The sequence below is a fragment of the Lissotriton helveticus genome, chromosome 4_2, assembly GCF_964261635.1.
Source record: "Lissotriton helveticus chromosome 4_2, aLisHel1.1, whole genome shotgun sequence".
Lineage (NCBI taxonomy): Eukaryota > Metazoa > Chordata > Amphibia > Caudata > Salamandridae > Lissotriton > Lissotriton helveticus.
The window spans coordinates 26,388,418-26,407,775 of NC_136064.1; the positions used below are offsets into that span (position 1 = coordinate 26,388,418).

Sequence of the window (19,358 nt, forward strand, 5' to 3'; positions counted from 1 at the left end):
CAAAGCATCAAAAGCTTCTGATTTAGGGTGCCTCGGGTATCTTTGGAAGTATTTCCTTTGTGGGGCTGGCTGCATCCAAGCCAACGTCATTGTACCACCCTGAAACTAGAGTAAATGAATAACTTCAGGTAGATTTCACCACTTGCTCTCACGAAGAAAGTCTGGCCTTGCACAACTCATGCTCTAACAACACATCACGATCATGGCTTGCATCATGCCTTACTATATTAAACATTGTTAGTGACCCAAAATCATCTCTTCTCTGATTTATAGTATACACTAACACATCCTCACTGAGAAGTCCTAGACCTCTTGCAAAGCAACTCTCCTTCAGTTTGCAGTGTGTGTTGGAATGGTAGTAGTGACTGATTCACAGCACTCTTAAGCAAGCATTGGCCAAGCCAATAGGTCTCGCCTTTTGGACAGATCAGCTTTGACAATAGCCTTTGCCATGTTGCACAGCATCACTGACACCCCCCAGAATGACAACAAATGGGGGGGGATGGTGTCATGGTTGGTGCACGCACCTACAAAACAATGCAAATACTTTTTTTTCTTTTTGTTTACTGATCGGAGTTCGATAGGTAAACAGAAAGAGAAAACAGTAGAGCAAGTGAGTGGGGGGAAAAACACAGGAGGGTTGAAATTATGGAGGACTGGGTTGGAAAGCAACATCAGGGGTTTAACACAGGCCCCTGAAGTGAGCTTGAAGTCCACTTTAAGCTGTGGAGTGGTGTGGCTCACTGGCTAGAGGCGGAAGACCCGGGAGCAGAGGACAGCCCCGGACCAGGGTTCAATTCCTGACGCGGCAGGGTCTTGGACCAGGGTCAACGGTCTCGATAATTCTCGCCTTGATGGCCTACTCTAACTAGGGATCACACTCGGCAACTCTGGGCATTAGCTTGCCTTATCTCCACAACGGCCCCCCACATACGCCGGGGATGCCTGGTTTCACCTTGGAGATACCCAGTAGGGACCATCTCACAGGGAAAGCCAGGAAGGGTTCCCCAGCGGTCTACAGCGCAGAGATACTCCTTCGGGAGTCGATTCTAGCGCTTTAGAAACCCACAATCAATCAATCAATCAATAGATCTAATAAAGGCGACATATAACAAGCATTGATATAGCCAATAGGTCTTGTCTTTGGCACCTTATATGTGTTTAACCCCTTGCATGCTTATGACGGCCCCATCCGTCGTGTGCTGATGACGGCTGGGGGCCGTCATGAACCCGCCCACTCGCGATTCTGCCGCACAGGCACAGAATCGCGGCAGCATGCAAGGGGTTAACCAAAGCAATTGGATTTTCTTATGTTTTTAAGCTACGTTGTAGAGTAGTGCGGCTGCTGTGCACCATATTGAAAAGTTAGAAAAAAGTGTTATTAGCATTTTTGTTACCTGAAATATAACCAATAAGACATTATGTACAACTGAACGATCCTATTAAAACAAAAAATAATATAACATGTCTTCTAGTTTTTTATCCTAGCAATGTTGGCAACTTCTTCTTGCCTGTTCTAATGCTCATTTGCCACAATTATTTTATTTTGTTATATGGGGAGGGGGTGGAGGTTGGGAAATACTACCTGAATTACAACATGAACAGCGAACGAACACTAGGAAACAATCAACAGATGCCAGATTCCGAGGGCAGTCTGAGGTGGTGCTGAGTGATGCTAAGGTGGTGGGGAGACCTTTGCAAACCGGAGGGACGCTCACCAGTTTTTATTACTGTTGTCGCCCGTGAGGACCCTTGGGCTGCTGATTTGTCCCACGCTACGTGCGCATTATTGGCTGTTTGTCCCCCCCCGCTACCGCTAACCACCAGCACAGCGGCTGCAGTGCGGGGGGACTACATTCCCCAGAACACTCAGCGGGACTGCCACGCCCACCCGCCGCATTTCTGCACCCGGAGGCGCTTAAGAATCCTGTGCTGCATCTGGGGAGAGGGAGACCTTTGCAAACCGGAGGGACGCTCACCAGTTTTTATTACTGTTGTCGCCCGTGAGGACCCTTGGGCTGCTGATTTGTCCCGCCCTACGTGCGCATTATTGGCTGTTTGTCCCCCCCGCCGCCGCTAACCACCAGATCAGCAGCTGCAGTGCAGGGGGACTACATTCCCCAGAACACTCAGCGGGACTGCCACGCCCACCCGCCGCATTTCGGCGCCCGGAGCCGCTTAAGAATCCTGAGCTGCCTCTGGGGAGCGGGAGACCTTTGCAAACCGGAGGGACGCTCACCAGTTTTTATTATTGTTGTCGCCCGTGAGGACCCTTGGGGTGCTGATTTGTCCCACGCTACATGCGCATTATTGGCTGTTTGTCCCCCCCGCCGCCGCTAACCACCAGCACAGCGGCCGCAGTGCAGGGGGACTACATTCCCCAGAACACTCAGCGGGACTGCCACGCCCACCCGCCACATTTCCGCGCCGGGAGGCGCTTAAGAATCCTGTGCTGCCTCTGGGGAGCGGGAGACCTTTGCAAACCGGAGGGATGCTCACCAGTTTTTATTACTGTTGTCGCCCTTGAGGATCCTTGGGCTGCTGATTTCTCCCGAGCTACGTGCGCATTATTGGCTGTTTGTCCCCCCCGCCGCCGATAACCACCAGCACAGCAGCCGCAGTGCGGGGGGAATACATTCCCCAGAACACTCAGTGGGACTGCCACGCCCACCCGCCACATTTCTGCGCCCGGAGGCACTTAAGAATCCTGTGCTGCCTCTGGGGAGCGGGAGACCTTTGCAAACCGGAGGGACGCTCACCAGTTTTTATTACTATTGTCGCCTGTGAGGACCCTTGGGCTGCTGATTTGTCCCGCTCTACGTGCGCATTATTGGCTGTTTGTCCCCCCCGCCGCCGCTAACCACCAGATCAGCGGCTGCAGTGCAGGGGGACTACATTCCCCAGAACACTCAGCGGGACTGCCACGCCCACCCGCCGCATTTCCGCGCCCGGAGGCGCTTAAGAATCCTGAGCTGCCTCTGGGGAGCGGGAGACCTTTTCAAACCGGAGGGACGCTCATCAGTTTTTATTACTGTTGTCGCCCGTGAGGACCCTTGGGCTGCTGATTTGTCCCGCGCTACGTGCGCATTATTGGCTCTTTGTCCCCCCCGCCGCCGCTAACCACCAGCACAGCGGCCGCAGTGCGAGGGGACTACATTCCCCAGAACACTCAGCGGGACTGCCACGCCCACCCGACGCATTTCCGCTCCCGCAGGCGCTTAAGAATCCTGTGCTGCCTCTGGGGAGCGGGAGACCTTTGCAAACCGGAGGGACGCTCACCAGTTTTTATTACTGTTGTCGCCCGTGAGGACCCTTGGGGTGCTGATTTGTCCCACGCTACGTGCGCATTATTGGCTGTTTGTCCCCCCCACCGCCGCTAACCACCAGCACAGCGGCCGCAGTGCAGGGGGACTACATTCCCCCGAACACTCAGCGGGACTGCCACGCCCACCCGCCACATTTCCGCGCCGGGAGGCGCTTAAGAATCCTGTGCTGCCTCTGGGGAGCGGGAGACCTTTGCAAACCGGAGGGATGCTCACCAGTTTTTATTACTGTTGTCGCCCTTGAGGATCCTTGGGCTGCTGATTTCTCCCGCGCTACGTGCACATTATTGGCTGTTTGTCCCCCCCGCCGCCGCTAACCACCAGCACAGCAGCCGCAGTGCGGGGGGAATACATTCCCCAGAACACTCAGTGGGACTGCCACGCCCACCCGCCAGATTTCTGCGCCCGGAGGCACTTAAGAATCCTGTGCTGCCTCTGGGGAGCGGGAGACCTTTGCAAACCAGAGGGACGCTCACCAGTTTTTATTACTGTTGTCGCCTGTGAGGACCCTTGAGCTGCTGATTTGTCCCGCGCTACGTGCGCATTATTGGCTGTTTGTCCCCCCCGCCCCCGCTAACCACCAGGACAGCGGCCGCAGTGCGGGGGGACTACATTCCCCAGAACACTCAGCGGGACTGCCACGCCCACCCGCCGCATTTCCCCGCCCGGAGGCGCTTAAGAATCCTGTGCTGCCTCTGGGGAGCGGGAGACCTTTGCAAACCGGAGGGACGCTCACCAGTTTTTATTACTGTTGTCGCCCGTGAGGACCCTTGGGCTGCTGATTTGTCCCGCCCTACGTGCGCATTATTGGCTGTTTGTCCCCCCCGCCGCCGCTAACCACCAGATCAGCGGCTGCAGTGCAGGGGGACTACATTCCCCAGAACACTCAGCGGGACAGCCACGCCCACCCGCCGCATTTCCGCGCCCGGAGGCGCTTAAGAATCCTGAGCTGCCTCTGGGGAGCGGGAGACCTTTTCAAACCGGAGGGACGCTCACCAGTTTTTATTACTGTTGTCGGCCGTGAGGACCCTTGGGCTGCTGATTTGTCCCGCGCTACGTGCGCATTATTGGCTGTTTGTCCCCCCCGCCGCCGCTAACCACCAGCACAGCGGCCGCAGTGCGAGGGGACTACATTCCCCAGAACACTCAGCGGGACTGCCACGCCCACCCGCCGCATTTCTGCACCCGGAGGCGCTTAAGAATTCTGTGCTGCCTCTGGGGAGCGGGAGACCTTTGCAAACCGGAGGGACGCTCACCAGTTTTTATTACTGTTGTCGCCCGTGAGGACCCTTGGGCTGCTGATTTGTCCCACGCTACGTGCGCATTATTGGCTATTTGTCCCCCCCGCCGCCGCTAACCACCAGCACAGCGGCCGCAGTGCAGGGGGACTACATTCCCCAGAACACTCAGCGGGACTGCCACGCCCACCCGCCACATTTCCGCGCCGGGAGGCGCTTAAGAATCCTGTGCTGCCTCTGGGAAGCGGGAGACCTTTGCAAACCGGAGGGATGCTCACCAGTTTTTATTACTGTTGTCGCCCGTGAGGACCCTTGGGCTGCTGATTTGTCCCGCGCTACGTGCGCATTATTGGCTGTTTGTCCCCCCCGCCGCCGCTAACCACCAGCACAGCAGCCGCAGTGCGGGGGGAATACATTCCCCAGAACACTCAGTGGGATTGCCACGTCCACCCGCCACATTTCCGCGCCCGGAGGCACTTAAGAATCCTGTGCTGCCTCTGGGGAGCGGGAGACCTTTGCAAACCAGAGGGATGCTCACCAGTTTTTATTACTGTTGTCGCCTGTGAGGACCCTTGGGCTGCTGATTTGTCCCGCGCTACGTGCGCATTATTGGCTGTTTGACCCCCCGCCGCCGCTAACCACCAGCACAGCGGCCGCAGTGCGGGGGGACTACATTCCCCAGAACACTGAGCGGGACTGCCACGCCCACCCGCCGCATTTCCGCGCCCGGAGGCGCTTAAGAATCCTGTGCTGCCTCTGGGGAGCGGGAGACCTTTGCAAACCGGAGGGACGCTCACCAGTTTTTATTACTGTTGTCGCCCGTGAGGACCCTTGGGCTGCTGATTTGTCCCGCGCTACGTGTGCATTATTGGCTGTTTGTCCCCCCCGCCGCCGCTAGCCACCAGCACAGCGGCGGCAGTGCGAGGGGACTACATTCCCCAGAACACTCAGCGGGACTGCCACGCCCACCCGCCGCATTTCCGCGCCCGGAGGCGCTTAAGAATCCTGTGCTGCCTCTGGGAAGCGGGAGACCTTTGCAAACCGGAGGGACGCTCACCAGTTTTTATTACTGTTGTCGCCCGTGAGGACCCTTGGGCTGCTGATTTGTCCCACGCTACGTGCGCATTATTGGCTGTTTGTCCCCCCCGCCGCCGCTAACCACCAGCACAGCGGCCGCAGTGCAGGGGGACTACATTCCCCAGAACACTCAGCGGGACTGCCACGCCCACCCGCCACATTTCCGCGCCGGGAGGCGCTTAAGAATCCTGTGCTGCCTCTGGGGAGCGGGAGACCTTTGCAAACCGGAGAGATGCTCACCAGTTTTTATTACTGTTGTCGCCCGTGAGGACCCTTGGGCTGCTGATTTGTCCAGCGCTACGTGCGCATTATTGGCTGTTTGTCCCCCCCACCGCCGCTAACCACCAGCACAGCAGCCGCAGTGCGGGGGGAATACATTCCCCAGAACACTCAGTGGGACTGCCACGCCCACCCGCCGCATTTCCGCGCCCGGAGGCACTTAAGAATCCTGTGCTGCCTCTGGGGAGCGGGAGACCTTTGCAAACCAGAGGGACGCTCACCAGTTTTTATTACTGTTGTCGCCTGTGAGGACCCTTGGGCTGCTGATTTGTCCCGCGCTACGTGCGCTTTATTGGCTGTTTGACCCCCCGCCGCCGCTAACCACCAGCACAGCGGCCGCAGTGCGGGGGGACTACATTCCCCAGAACACTCAGCGGGACTGCCAAGCCCACCCGCCGCATTTCTGCGCCCGGAGGCGCTTAAGAATCCTGTGCTGCCTCCGCGTCGCGGGACGCACGCGGGCCGCGCCAGGCTTAGCCCGGGCAAAGGGCGGGCCGTCTGTGGCCATCCGGGACTGGCCGAGGCTGGTCTGGGCCATCCCTATTGGTTGACACTTTAAAAAACCGTGGACATACTGGACATACTAGTAAGATCATATTATCTCGTTCCCTATTTCATGTTTTTTTAATTATTAAGTTTGTTATACTGTTTTTTGGGTTTTAATTTTATAATATCAATCATGGACACTATCCCAATTATGGCCAGGAAATCGCTTGTGGGTGGGTCCGTACAGGGAACATTAGATCAATTTATCACAAGGGCGGCGTCGGTATTAGAGCGCGAAATTGCTCTGACCGAGCGGCGCCTACCTTCCGAATTGCAAAAGAAACGCTCTTCCCTGGGCCATATTCGGTTAGTAAATACTCCTCCCGAGGGGGTGTTGGCTTCATATCGCTCCTCTGATATTGGCATACCACTACAGCTCCAAGATCTGCCAGAAACATCAACACGAAGCAGGTCATTCAGTCAGGTGGACCTTAGCTCTTGTTCACAATCTGAGATCTCCTCAGTTGAAGAGCCAAGTACACTAGCCATCGACCCAAACAACACAGGGGAAGCACATATACTAACTACCACTTCTGTAATAGGTCTACCTACCGAAAGGAATGCGGGGGGAACCAGATGAAAGGGCAGACGTACGAAGCCAGCTAAATCCGATAAATTAGTAATGAATCCGACTTACATTAAAACCCCAGCTGAAAGTAAAAGTAAGCAGTCTAAACCATGTACTAAATCATTCTGTACACAAGACCTAATGAGTGACGTAGAGAAACTGATCAAATCCCTGGTCATATCTCTTATTGAGAGGGTTAAAAGGCTGGCGGAGCAAGTGGGGTCTCTTCATGAGGTAAATTTAGTGAATACAGAGCTGCTTAATACACTAGCACATAATCAGAAACATTTACCGGCTGACCCAACGCCACTTATGGTCAAACAGTATTCCCAGCAAAACCCTGAACGCTTGATAATTAATGGAAATATAATCACATCTATTCAGCCAGGGAATACTGCTCGGGCTTCAGCGAAAAAGGCAGTAACGGCCGATAGAGGGTTAAAAGGTAACCAAGGTTGCGAACAGACTAAAAACCCAAATCCAAATCCACCTCATACAGGGCATAGGCCACTACGATTTGATCAGCATATTGACCTACCACCGCAGACAGAACCTTATGTAATTGTACTTACCGGTGTTCCGGAACTGACATCAGGGATATATGAGGTATATCAGGATCTGAAAAACAAGGTAATACATTGGCTAAGCAAAAACAGGCCCCTACCTCCCGAAATCGATGGCACAATACTGTTTGTCAGAAGATTAGGATGGGTAGGAAGGAGGCCAAAGGACATACAGGGGGACTGTATTATTATTAATTTTAGAGACCGTAAGGCTATAAACTACATCAGAGACTGGTTTCCGGAGGGATACGGGGGTGATATATCCACCAAGGACTTGAGTTACTTCTACCCACGTGCCTTGATAGGGACGAACTTTGGCCTCCTCTATCAGTCTAACAGGAGTATGCAAGGTTCCATCTGCAATGTCACCACTCTTAACAGGTTTGCCCAACTTGAAGGACTGGAGGGAGTAGATTGACATCCAACTGAGACAAAAGAAGTGGAGATGGTCCATTCCCAAACCGTATCTGGGATCTCTTTACCCGTAAATGAGGAAGCTGAAGTATGTGAGGCCCTGGTGAGCAAGGGAAGATCTCTACCTTTAATAACCAACCCGAAGTAGGATACCGGTTTTTGTCCTTGAACCTAGCAGGGCTAAAGGACAAAATAGACCTCCCGGATTGGTTAGACCTGGTTAAAAATTATAAAATTTTGTGTTTTCAAGAAACTTGGTCGGTGATAGAGCTTAACTTACTGGGCTATCAAACATTTAATACTCCGGCCATTGCTACCTACCGTGGAAGAAATAAAGGGGGCCTATGCACCTACATTGCAACTACCTCTGACATAATAGTTCATAGCTTTGTATCAGCAGATTGCTACCAGATTCTGGAAGTAAGTTGGCCAGGCCAGTATAAAGGGGCAATAATAAATTTTTATAACAATGCTCACCCCTCTACTTGGGGGGAACTCATTACAAACTTTAGAAACTCACTCAGAGAGTTAGAAAATTCAAGAGAGGGGGACTTAGTACTATTATGGATGGGTGACTTTAATTGTTCCCTTTGTACTTCACACACTACAGGTATGTGCCCTCTGATGGGTAAGAGAGAGGAACCTTTAACACACTTTGTCCACTCTAAGTTAGGGGTTTTGCTCAACACAATAATATATGAGTTCGACCTGCGTTTTATAAATGAATGCTGCACACCAGAAGAAAGCTTTAAGACGACTTTTTTTGGGAGAGGGGCCAATAAGCTAATCGATTTTACTTTTCTATCGTATAGATATCAATCACTCGTGGTATCCTGGGAGACACTCAATGTTGCCAGGAGTAACCACTATCCTATTTCTTTTCGATTGAATATAGTTGGCCGGGAAGCAGCTAAAAAAACTCATATTCTACTCCCATTAGACTAGGTAGCACAAATAGTTATACCCTAAGATGGGCCATGGTAGACCCTAAATTGTTTATTCAAAAACTAGTTGTAGTGGAGAAGTGTGGCTCACTGGTTAGAGGAGGCAGACCCTGAAGCAGAGGTCAGACCCAGGACCAGGGTTCAATTCCCGACGCGGCAGGGTCTTGAGGCCAAATATCCATGGACTCGATAATTCTCGTTTCGGTGCCTACTCGAATCACAGGTTCACACTCTGCACCTCTGGGCATTAGCCTGCTTAATCTCCACTACGGCCCCCCCCCGCGGCGGGATGCCTGGCTTTCACCTTGGGGAAGCCAGGACGGGTTCCCAAGGCAAGCGCCGAGATGCCTACGGGTAATCGAGCGCTATATAAGAACGCATAATAATAATAATAATAATAATAAAACGGTACGAACAACTACTTATCTGCCTTTCAACAACTGTGGGGAGCGGGCAAGTACTTGACGCATTTAGTAAGATTACTAACGAGATAAAAAAAGATTTGTCCAGACAATACAAAAGCCAGACTAAGAAACATAAGGGATGGTTTGATAAAAATTGTAGTAGGGCACATCGAAATTTGAAATCCGCCCTACAGGAAAATCCCAGATCAAACGAACGAGTAAGATTCCACAGGAGAGCCTACCGGGTAGCCATCGATAGAAGAAGAAAAGAGTTAAAAGTGACACTTTGGCAAAATCTCCATGACGCATGTTTAGCAAGAGACAACATTGCGTTCTGGAGAGCGGTGAATGCTCCGTTTTTAAAGGATAAAGAAAGGGATTCTATTGATATGGCTGTTTCTGGTGACGTGTGGGTTGAGCACTTTTCTAATCTATATAATAACCAACCTCGGCTTAACTACTTCTAGTACTTACCCCTCGATGTCACAGAGAGAGTCAGATCGAGTAGAAATTTTCCCCTTGAAGATTACTTTTGAACATACAGAAGTTCTTAAGGCAATTGAGAAAAGCCATGCAGGGAAAGCTCCGAGACTGGACGGGGTTCCAATTGATTTGTATAAATATGTGCTACCTCTCTGGTCCCCGCTGATCACTAATGTCTTAAACCATGCAAATGTTGTTGGCTTTATTCCAACTTGGTCAGAGGCAGTGGTAATACCCATCTTCAAAAAGGGAGATAGAAATAATCCCGCTTGTTATTGTCCTATCTCCCTTTTGGATGCCCTCATGAAGGTAGCGGGAAGGATAATCCTTAACAGACTTCATGAATGGGCTGAAGAAGGGGATATTATCACGGATTTGCAATATGGCTTCCGTTCTGGGATGGGCACAATCGAACAAGGCTTGAGTTTAGCTCTCTTAACTGCAAAATATACTGAGGCTAAGAAGGAAAGCCTGTACATAACATTCGTGGACCTGAGTTCTGCGTTCGATTGTGTTGATCATGTGGAGATGTGGAGCATTCTATTTGGCATGGGTGTGGATCAGCGTATTTTGTCATTTATAAGGGAGTTGTACAGAGATGCAGGTGCCAGAGTACGCTATGGGGCGGGGAGTTTCTGTTCAGACAAATTTAACATCAAAAGAGGTGTGAGGCAAGGGTGCATCCTTGCACCCTTTTTATTTACACCATATATCAACTCGGTGGGCCTTCACCTTAGGAAGTTCCAGTTTGACTACCCGGCTGTGGGGGGGAAAGCCATTCCTATCCTCCTCTACGCCGATGACGCTGCTTTAATATCTCGCACCGTCATCGGCTTACAGAGGGCAGTGACTGAATTTTCCGAATACATGGGTGCCCGCGGTCTAATAGTAAACGTTGCAAAAATTTACTCCATGACCTGTAGTACTCGGAAGAAAACAACTAGAGCCATCTATCTGGGAACCAAAAGTATTGACAATACTTACTGTTTCTCCTATTTAGGAGTTACATTTGATAGTAGAGGCTCTTGGAAAGAGGCTGTCTGCACTAGAAGATTGGCCCTTAGTAGAGCAAACGGCGCCTTGATTAATTTTTCTAGAAAAATAGGCGGGAGACCAGTGCGGGAGCTTATACAGATTTATAAAGCTAAGTGTGTTCCCAAGGGTACATATGGGGCTGGTCTATGGAGATTGGCCAAAACAGATCAGATTCAATATGCTGAAAACAAATTTGTTCGCTATTTATTGGTGGCGCAAGTTCAATGTCCACCTATTTTTGCCATAGGGAAGTGGGCTTAAATTATATAGAAGACATCATTAAATCATCCCCACTTTTTCTGTGGCAAAAAATTTGGGTCACCACGGAAACATCGCTAAACAGAGATGTTGTGCGAGACTGTTTATTTCTGGACGGGGTAGCAAACATTAAATGGCTCAACTATATTAAGGATATGTCAGCTGAGTTGGGTCACAAAGAATATTTTGACAATCCATCCTGTCTAGAAAAAATTTCGAAAAAGACCCTTAAAAGATCTATTATGGATCACTTGGCTAAGAAAAGGTGGCATAAAGAAAAACATAAGCAATCAGTTATGGCCTATCAGCAGTTGACCACCCATGTTGGGATACAGCCATATTTATTGCTGGAGCCTAGCCCATATTCGAGGATGCTGTTGACAAGGCTGTGTGTGGACACTTTCTTTTGTTTAGTGACATTTCCCAAATGTAATGACTGGTCTCCTCATCTAGTGAAATGCCCCTGTGATGAACTTTCATCCCAGACTAACATCCACTGTATCTTCTTCTGTAAACTGTATGTTATCCCCAGGAAAAACTTTTGGTTACCAATATTAAAGACCTGGGGTATTAGAGGGTGCATGGCTGCTTTCTCTAGATTGAAAACATTAGAATCACTCTTAGTGATGAAATCATTCACCTATTATTTAAGGATTGTCATTGCTTTGAGGAAATCTCTGTGATCTGTTACTTTTATGAATATGGTTAAAACATGTTCTGACTTTTTCGTTTGACCCTGTGTACCAAATCAATCCCTCAACATATTCGAAACGGGGGAGAGATTCTGTTGTTGTGGTATATAATATGCTCCCTGAATATACGTTATGTAATATGAATGTGATGGGAATTTTTAATTGGTTTTAACATTTTATCCGAATGTTTTTTATATGTGCTTTTATGATTTTAAAACAAAAATCGCATAAAGCTGATTTTGAACTTTGAGCTAAGGTGGTGGTGTGCTGGTGCAGAGGTGATGCTCAAGTGTTGCACTGGAGTAGAGTTGAGTGGAGTAGTGTGTCATAGAACAGAGTGGACTAAAGTGGCAGGGAGTGACATAGAGGGAGATGAGTAGAGCGCTGTAGAGTGGAGTAGTTTCATAGAGTGGAGTAGAGTAGAGCATCATAAAGTGAAGTATTGTGGAGCGTCATTGAGTGGAGTAGAGTGAAGAAGCATAAAGTACACTGGTGCAAAGTAGCTTGGCGCTGAGTGCAGTGTTTTTGGTAGAGTGCAGTGACTTAGAGCAGAATTGTGCAGACTAGACTGCAGTGGCTTGAGAGCAATGGCATTGAGTGGAGTGTTAAAAAGTGGAGTAGAGTGGCGTAGAGTGCAGGGGTATAAAGTAGATTGCTTCAGAGTAGAGTACAGATGAGTAGAGTGGAATGATGTAGGGTAGAGGGTAGAGTACAGAGGTGTAGAGTAGGGAAGAGTGGCGTAGAGTTGTGTAGATGCAGTGGTGAGGAGTACAGCAGTGCAGAATAGATTAGATTGGCATAGAGTGGAGTGGGGTAGAGTGTATTGGTGTAGAGTTGAGTGATGCAGAGTTGAGTGCAGTGGCATAGAGTGTAGAATAGATTAGATTGGCATAGATTGGATTGATGCAAAGTAGAGTGGCATAGAGCGCAGTGGTAACGAGTAGAATTGCGCCGAGTTTAGTGGTGGAGAGTGCAGTCTTGCAGAGTAGAGTTTCAGAGAGTGGTTTAGTAGGGTGCAGTGTACTAGAGTGCAGTAGCATAGAGAGCAGTGGCCTACAGTATATTGGCGTAGAGTGGTACAGAGTACAGTGGTGCAGTGGCGAAGAGAACAGTGGTGTATAGCAGATTAGAGTGGAGTAAAGTGGATTGGCCTAGAGTGTAGTGATGACAGAGTGCATTGGCATAATGTGCTGTAGAATGGCATAGAGTAGAGTGATGCAGAGTAGAGTGCAGTGGCGAAGAGTAGAGTAGCATAGAGTTCAGTGGCAGAGAGTGCAGTGTTGCAGAGTAGAGTGTTGTAAATTGCAGTGCTGTAGAGTAGAGTGGCATAGAGTGCATTAGTGTAGAGTGCATTGGCATAGAGTGGTGCAGAGTAAAGTGATGTAGAGCGCAATTGGGTATAGTGTTGCAGAGTAGAATAAAGTTGAGTATAGTGCAGAGCTGCAGAGGAAATTGGCATGGAGTTTATTGGTTTTGAGTAAAGTGGTGTTGAGTGCAGTGGTGTAGAGAGCAGTGGGGTAGAGTGCAGCAGCATAGAGTGCAACTGAGCGGAGTGGAGTTGTGCAGGGTAAATTGCAGTGGCATACAGTTTAGTGGCGAAGAGTGGAACAGAGTGGCGTAGAGTTTAGGGGTGTAGAATAGATTGTTTCAGAGTAGAGTGAAGTGGCATAGAGTGCAGTGGCACAGAATAGAGTGCCATAGAGCGCAGTGTAGTAAAGCACTGGTGCAGAGTAAATTAGAGTGACTTAGAATGGATTGGTGTAAAATGCAGTGGTGAAGCCTGTGGTGGTGCATATTATAGTAGTGTTGGGTAGAGTGCATTGGCAAAGAGTACAGTGGCGTATAATAGAAAGGGGTCCAGTGAAGTGGTGTAGAGTGGAGTGGTGCAGAGTAGAGTAGAGTAAAAGGGAATGGGGGAAAGTAAAGTATGCAAGGTGAGTAGCACTGTGCCATTACAGACAACACTTCTTAAATGAAATGACCAGTACATTTGCACAAACATACAGTTTTACTGATAAAAGTACACAACGCACAAACAATACTGTGTCATCACCTAGTGTTTTGATTTGTTTTGATCGTTTTCAAATATTTGTTTCCAGAACACTTCAGAATTACTACAAATGTGCTTCATTTGTGCTTCCCATACTCTGAGATATATGTACAGTTTATTTACAGATATTTAAATTTTGTTTTGTGCTAGAAACAATATTCCAACAGACCTGCACACCACAACAAGCCAGCATGGTTGTCACAAAAATCCTTTCACTTAGAAATCCGAAGTGAAAAGTAAACATCAAGATCCCTGGAAGACAATGTGTGGCATTTGACCTGTCTTTGGATGCACAGCATATCTGACAGGATAGGAACAAGATTTAAAGGCCTGATTACAGAAATATCAGTACTGGTGGAAAAATACAGTAAACTGTGTTTGGACAAGAGAAGAGAAGAACTCAAGCTGGGAAGCCTAAAACAAACAGCCAGAAAATAGAAAGCAAGTAAATGTTAGTTACAAACCACAAAGCCAATGGTAAGCAATGGGCAGGGGCGTAACACAGGCCCCCGCAGGCCCCGCGGTGCAGGGGGGCCCCGCGGGTCAGGGGTGGTCAGGGGGCCCCCCTGGCCACACTAGTCTCAGCAGGGAAGAAGACGGCTGCAAGCAATGCAGCATTGGGCTTAGGTGCTAGCAGACAGTAGCGGGTTAAATGAAACACTCTGACTGTATTAACACAGTCCCACCCCCCCTGCAGGCCCAGGGCCCCCACGCACGCTCCAAGGGCCCCCTCACATGCTCCAAGGGGCCCCGCCCTCACGTCTCTCCTCTCGGCAGCCATCCAGCACACCACGAGGGACGGTGCCAGCCCGGACTGCCTGTATTTAAACATTAGAGGCGTATCACAGGCAGTCCCCGCGAAGGATGCCCCCACGCTCCAGCCAGGGGCACCCTCACTCTCAGCACTGTCAGTAAGGAACTCCGTTAGCTAAGCCAGGCCAAACAGTGCACGCACCGACGGTGACACAGTGCATGCCTCTATTTTTTTTTAAACTCTATGGTGGCGGTGCGTGCCGTACGTGCGCACTCCCTGCCGGCCTGCCTGAGCCTTTAAATAATTAAATAGTTGGCGCAGGCGCACTGCGCTGGGCAGGACGGCTCTTTGTCTTCACAACAATATAATGTAAAAATTAAAAAAATGAATGGTCCGTGCTCGTGGGTGTGGCCGTGGCCCGTGGCGGCGCGCAGTTGAGTATCTGCCTATCAGGGTGTGTCTGCGTGCCGCGGTGTCGCGGTCTTTTGGGTTGGGGGTGCTCGCTTCGTGACCAGGGTGCCAATTTTCTCATGCGCAGCAGCATTGTAGTGCGTGCAGCGCGTGGCTTTAGAAGAACAAAGAAGCAAGAAGAACCGGACCAGAACGGGTGTGGCCGCCGTGGTACTAAAGAGTAGTACGTACTAGTACTAGGCAGCCCCCTGGTCTCAGGTGGAAACTTCAAGCCCCTTGCCCAGTCAGTGTGCCCACCCCGCTCGCCTTAGCTGCAGGCCGTCATCCAGGCCTAAGGGGGGGGGAGAGGGGGGGGGGTGTGTGTGTGTGTGTGTGTGTGTGTGTGTGTGTGTGTGTGTGTGTGTGTGTGTGTGTGTGTGTGTGTGTGTGTGTGTGTGGGGGTGTGTGTGTGTGTGTGTGTGTGTGTGTGTGTGTGTGTGTGTGTGTGTGTGTGTGTGTGTGTGTGTGTGTGTGTGTGTGTGTGTGTGTGTCCTGCTCAGTCAGGACTCGGAGTCTGTCGGAGTTGGATGGGAACGGAGGATGGATCAATGATAAGGAAATCCTTACTTGCATCTATCTGTGTTAGATAGACGGTTATCTTGGTGGGTTCATGCGCCTACAGCAGTCACCCTAAAACTTAAGTGCAATATCACCTTTCTGTCTTCCGAGGCCTATAAAGCTAGTACAACCCAGTTGGACTTATCTTAACACCTTTCATTTAAAATGCAACTGAAAGCTCGTTGTAATGAACATAAGAATTTTAAATCAGCAGAGGTTTTGCAATAAACGGTTCCTACATCCACGACAACAAGAGAGAGATCGGTAGTAGTGTGGCCCGAGGTTGTGAGTGAACGTATGGTGAGAACAGAATTTTGCAGAAACCCAACCCTACTTTAAATCTTGCAGTGAGGACTGTTTCGCCTCCAGGCACTTGGCTGGCAGTCCTAGGCTCTCCTAGTGAGACAAGATGAATGTCATCTGGCACCGCCATGAGCCTTTACAGACTGTTTTAAGAATGTCATCTTGTGGCCAAACAGGTCTCCCCGATGTCTATTTGTGTTGTCAATTTCACCCTTATTCCAAAGCTTTAATGTCATTTTGTATCGTATTACGATAGGAGTGGAGGGGGGGGGGGGGTATTGGGGAGAGTTCTTGAAGGAACCAATGGGGCAAAATGCATTCCCAGGGAAGCTTTCTGAATCTCCCCAAGATGTTGTTAGCAAACCAGACAGCGCAGACGTGCTTCGACCTAAAAAGAGAGGGAGGATGCAGAAAGATCAGAGAACATGGAGACAAGAGAGAGGAAACAGAGGATGGGTGAATGCAAAGAGGGAAACGTAAGAGGGGAGCAGGACGGGTTGGAACAATTTTGCAAGAGCTGTTTTTCCTTCTCAGTCAGCTGCTCACTGGAAACATATATTTGCATTCATATATAATGGAAAGCAAATGTTATATGTCAACTTTAATAGTAAAATAGATTATACCCTTGAATCACTTCTAAGCTTTATAGGTGGGAACCGATAAGACTATGGCATAAGTTACTGGGAAGTCACTGACTTGATGTCATTACATATTACCTATATTAATAAACCCCCCCACTGTTTTTTAGGCCTTGTGTGCGAGGGGCTCTGAGGTGCAGGTGGTTCGCTGTGAATTAGAAGGAAATACCGCAGTGGGCTCTCGCTGAGCAATAAAGGCCTTTTACTGGCCATTTGCTTCACAGGAGACCAAGGGCCCGATGTAGGTAAAAGGGAATTTCCGATTCCAAAATACCGAGGCGGGCCGATTCGGTATTCTGAAATCGGAAAACGAGATGTAGGAAACAAACAGCGAAATAATAAGGAATCGGTCGGCATCGGTAATGTGAATCGGTACGTACCGAATCAGCACGGACCGAATCGGAAAGTACCGAATCGCCTACCACCGAATCGGAATTAGCCGAATCGGCTACCACCGAATCGGAACTAGCCGAATCGGCTACCACCGAATCGGAATTAGCCGAGTCGGAAAAATCAGAATCGGCTATTACCGAATCGGAGGTATGAAAACACACCCATGGCCAAAAAGCCCATAGGAATGCATTGAAGAAACCGATTCGGCTATCTCCGAATCGGATGATACCGATTCGGATTTTACCGAATCGGTAATATCCGATTCGGAGATAGCCGAATCGGTTAAAGCCGCTTCAGCCAATGAGGTGGCTCCCCCTCCCCCTCCCAAACAGGGAGTGGCAACCCTGGCAGGTGCAGCCAATTAAGAACTTTCTGGAGAGCCAGCCTGAGCTGAGCAGTCACAGTTAGCAGCAGTGGGAGTAGGAGGTAGTGAACTGTTCAGACCAAGATGGCAAACCAGAGTGAGAGCCAGAAGTCCAGCCAGAAGAGGAAGCCTAAGTTCAGCAGCACCGAGCTGCAGGTGTTGGTTGAGGAGGTGGTGAGGGTGCACCGGCAGCTATTCGGAAGGCTGTCCCTCAATGTGCCAGAATGCACCAAGAGGAGGCTCTGGAGCGATATCGGTCAGAAGGTCAACGCTGTGGGTGTCACCCCCAGGTCCCTGGATGAGCTGAAGAAGCGCTTCTACGACATCCGCAGCCTGACCAAACGGAAGATGGCAGAGATCCAGAAGCAGGCTGGAGTCACTGGTGGTGGCAGGAACCCGGCGCCACCCCTCACCGAGCTGGAGGAACTGGTCTCCAGCACCATTGAGAGGGAGAGCGTGACCGGAATTGGGACCCTGGACAGCTCAGCCAGAGCTACAGCTACAGGTAAGAGGCATGCGCATCAGGACACACCCTACCAGACACCTCCCCATTAGACACAATGCATAGCCAAACCCCAGCACAGTACTGCAACCAACATACAAGAGACAAGCATCATGGTACATCCAGTCAGCAGTAGGTATCAAAATATGGCAGTGCAGAATCACAAGACATGAAACAGTGGAACACATTCTACGGAGATGCTAGGACATGTGGAATGCTTTAATTGTACTGACTGTAATACATCGGTACTCTATTTACAAATGCTTCTTTGTACCTAGGGGCACCATCAGGCGGACAAACACTGCCAAAGGAGGCAGCAGCACCATCTACCACTGCACTCGCAGGGCCGAGCACGAGTCAGGCTGCCGAGGAGGAGGAGGAAAACACCATAGGCCTGGATATTGAGGGAGACCTGGAAATTGACTTTGATGCACTTCACTCCCCACAAATGCAAAGCACACCCTCCTTGCAATTCTCCCCAGAGAACTCCCCGACAAGGGAGCTCTTTCCACCTACACCAGCTCCTGCCACTGTGGCTCCAGTACACCCTGTCCTGGGAGCAGGGGCTCAGGCCCCGGCCAGCACCACACCCCCACCAGTGGCACCCCAGCCCACGCAGCAGGCGGGCAGCAGCAGTACCCGGCGCCGTGCCATTCCCACCACTGCAGACCCAGCACGGGAGGCCAGTGTGTTCCGGGGCCTCGAAGGCAATATGGTGAAGATCCAAAGGCAGCAGGCGAAATCCATCATGGCATGCCAACGCCAGCTCCTGCAGCACAACCTGCAGATGGGGGAAATGGTGAAAGGATTTCAGGCCTTTGTGGCTTCCAACAAGGAGGCAGTAGCAGGTTTAGGCAGGCTAACCACTGCCATCACACAGTTATGTGGCAGAATGGAGGAGCAAGAGGTGGTGCGCAGGCGGGATGCCCGGGTGCAGAACCGCTCCTTGAGCCGCCTTGCTGCAGCAACGGCACAACTCTGTCAGCGTGGTGCCAACATGGAGTCTAGTCTCGCTCAAAATACCGCAGAGTTGACAAGGGGAATGGCCCGCATCACGACAGCAATGGAGGCCTTGATCATCTCTAACACTGCCGCAAATCCTGCCCTGGACCTGGGGGATGCTGGGGACAGCAGCAGCCGCAGCAGCCCGGCCAGCGCTGCGTCAGAGCCACGCAGGAGCACCAGGCGCTCCGCAGATGCCGCTGGTCATTCTGAAGGGGGTGAGGGACACCACAGTGGGGCTGCAAAGCGCTCAAAGAAATAGCCTAGCAAGGGCGGGTGAGGCAACCTGGACCCTAGACTTTTGTTTTCATTGACATTACACCTTTGTTTTGTTGCACATCAGTGCAGTAACTGTGTAGCAACAGTATTAAAAATTGCTTATTCAACACAACCATTCACCTGTCTGTGCATTTTTACTCACTCAGAAATAGTTTGCTGTTATCTCCTCACGTCTATGTCTCCCATCACTTGGCGTACACACCCCAGCTGGCTGTGTTAGTGGCACAGCTTCGTCGTCATC

General features: G+C 50.4%; 1 protein-coding gene across 1 annotated transcript in view; it reads left to right on the forward strand.

Moving 5' to 3' along the window:
- Positions 1 to 19,143, forward strand: part of LOC144752164 (uncharacterized) — a 33,043-nt gene extending 13,900 nt beyond the window's left edge. The window contains exons 2-3 of the mRNA XM_078640091.1: positions 17,491 to 17,839; positions 18,115 to 19,143. Coding sequence (XP_078496217.1) covers positions 17,491 to 17,839; positions 18,115 to 19,100 — 1,335 coding nt within the window. The 3' untranslated portion in view covers positions 19,101 to 19,143. The remainder of the gene's footprint in view (positions 1 to 17,490; positions 17,840 to 18,114) is intronic.
- The last annotated feature ends 215 nt before the right edge of the window (positions 19,144 to 19,358 follow it).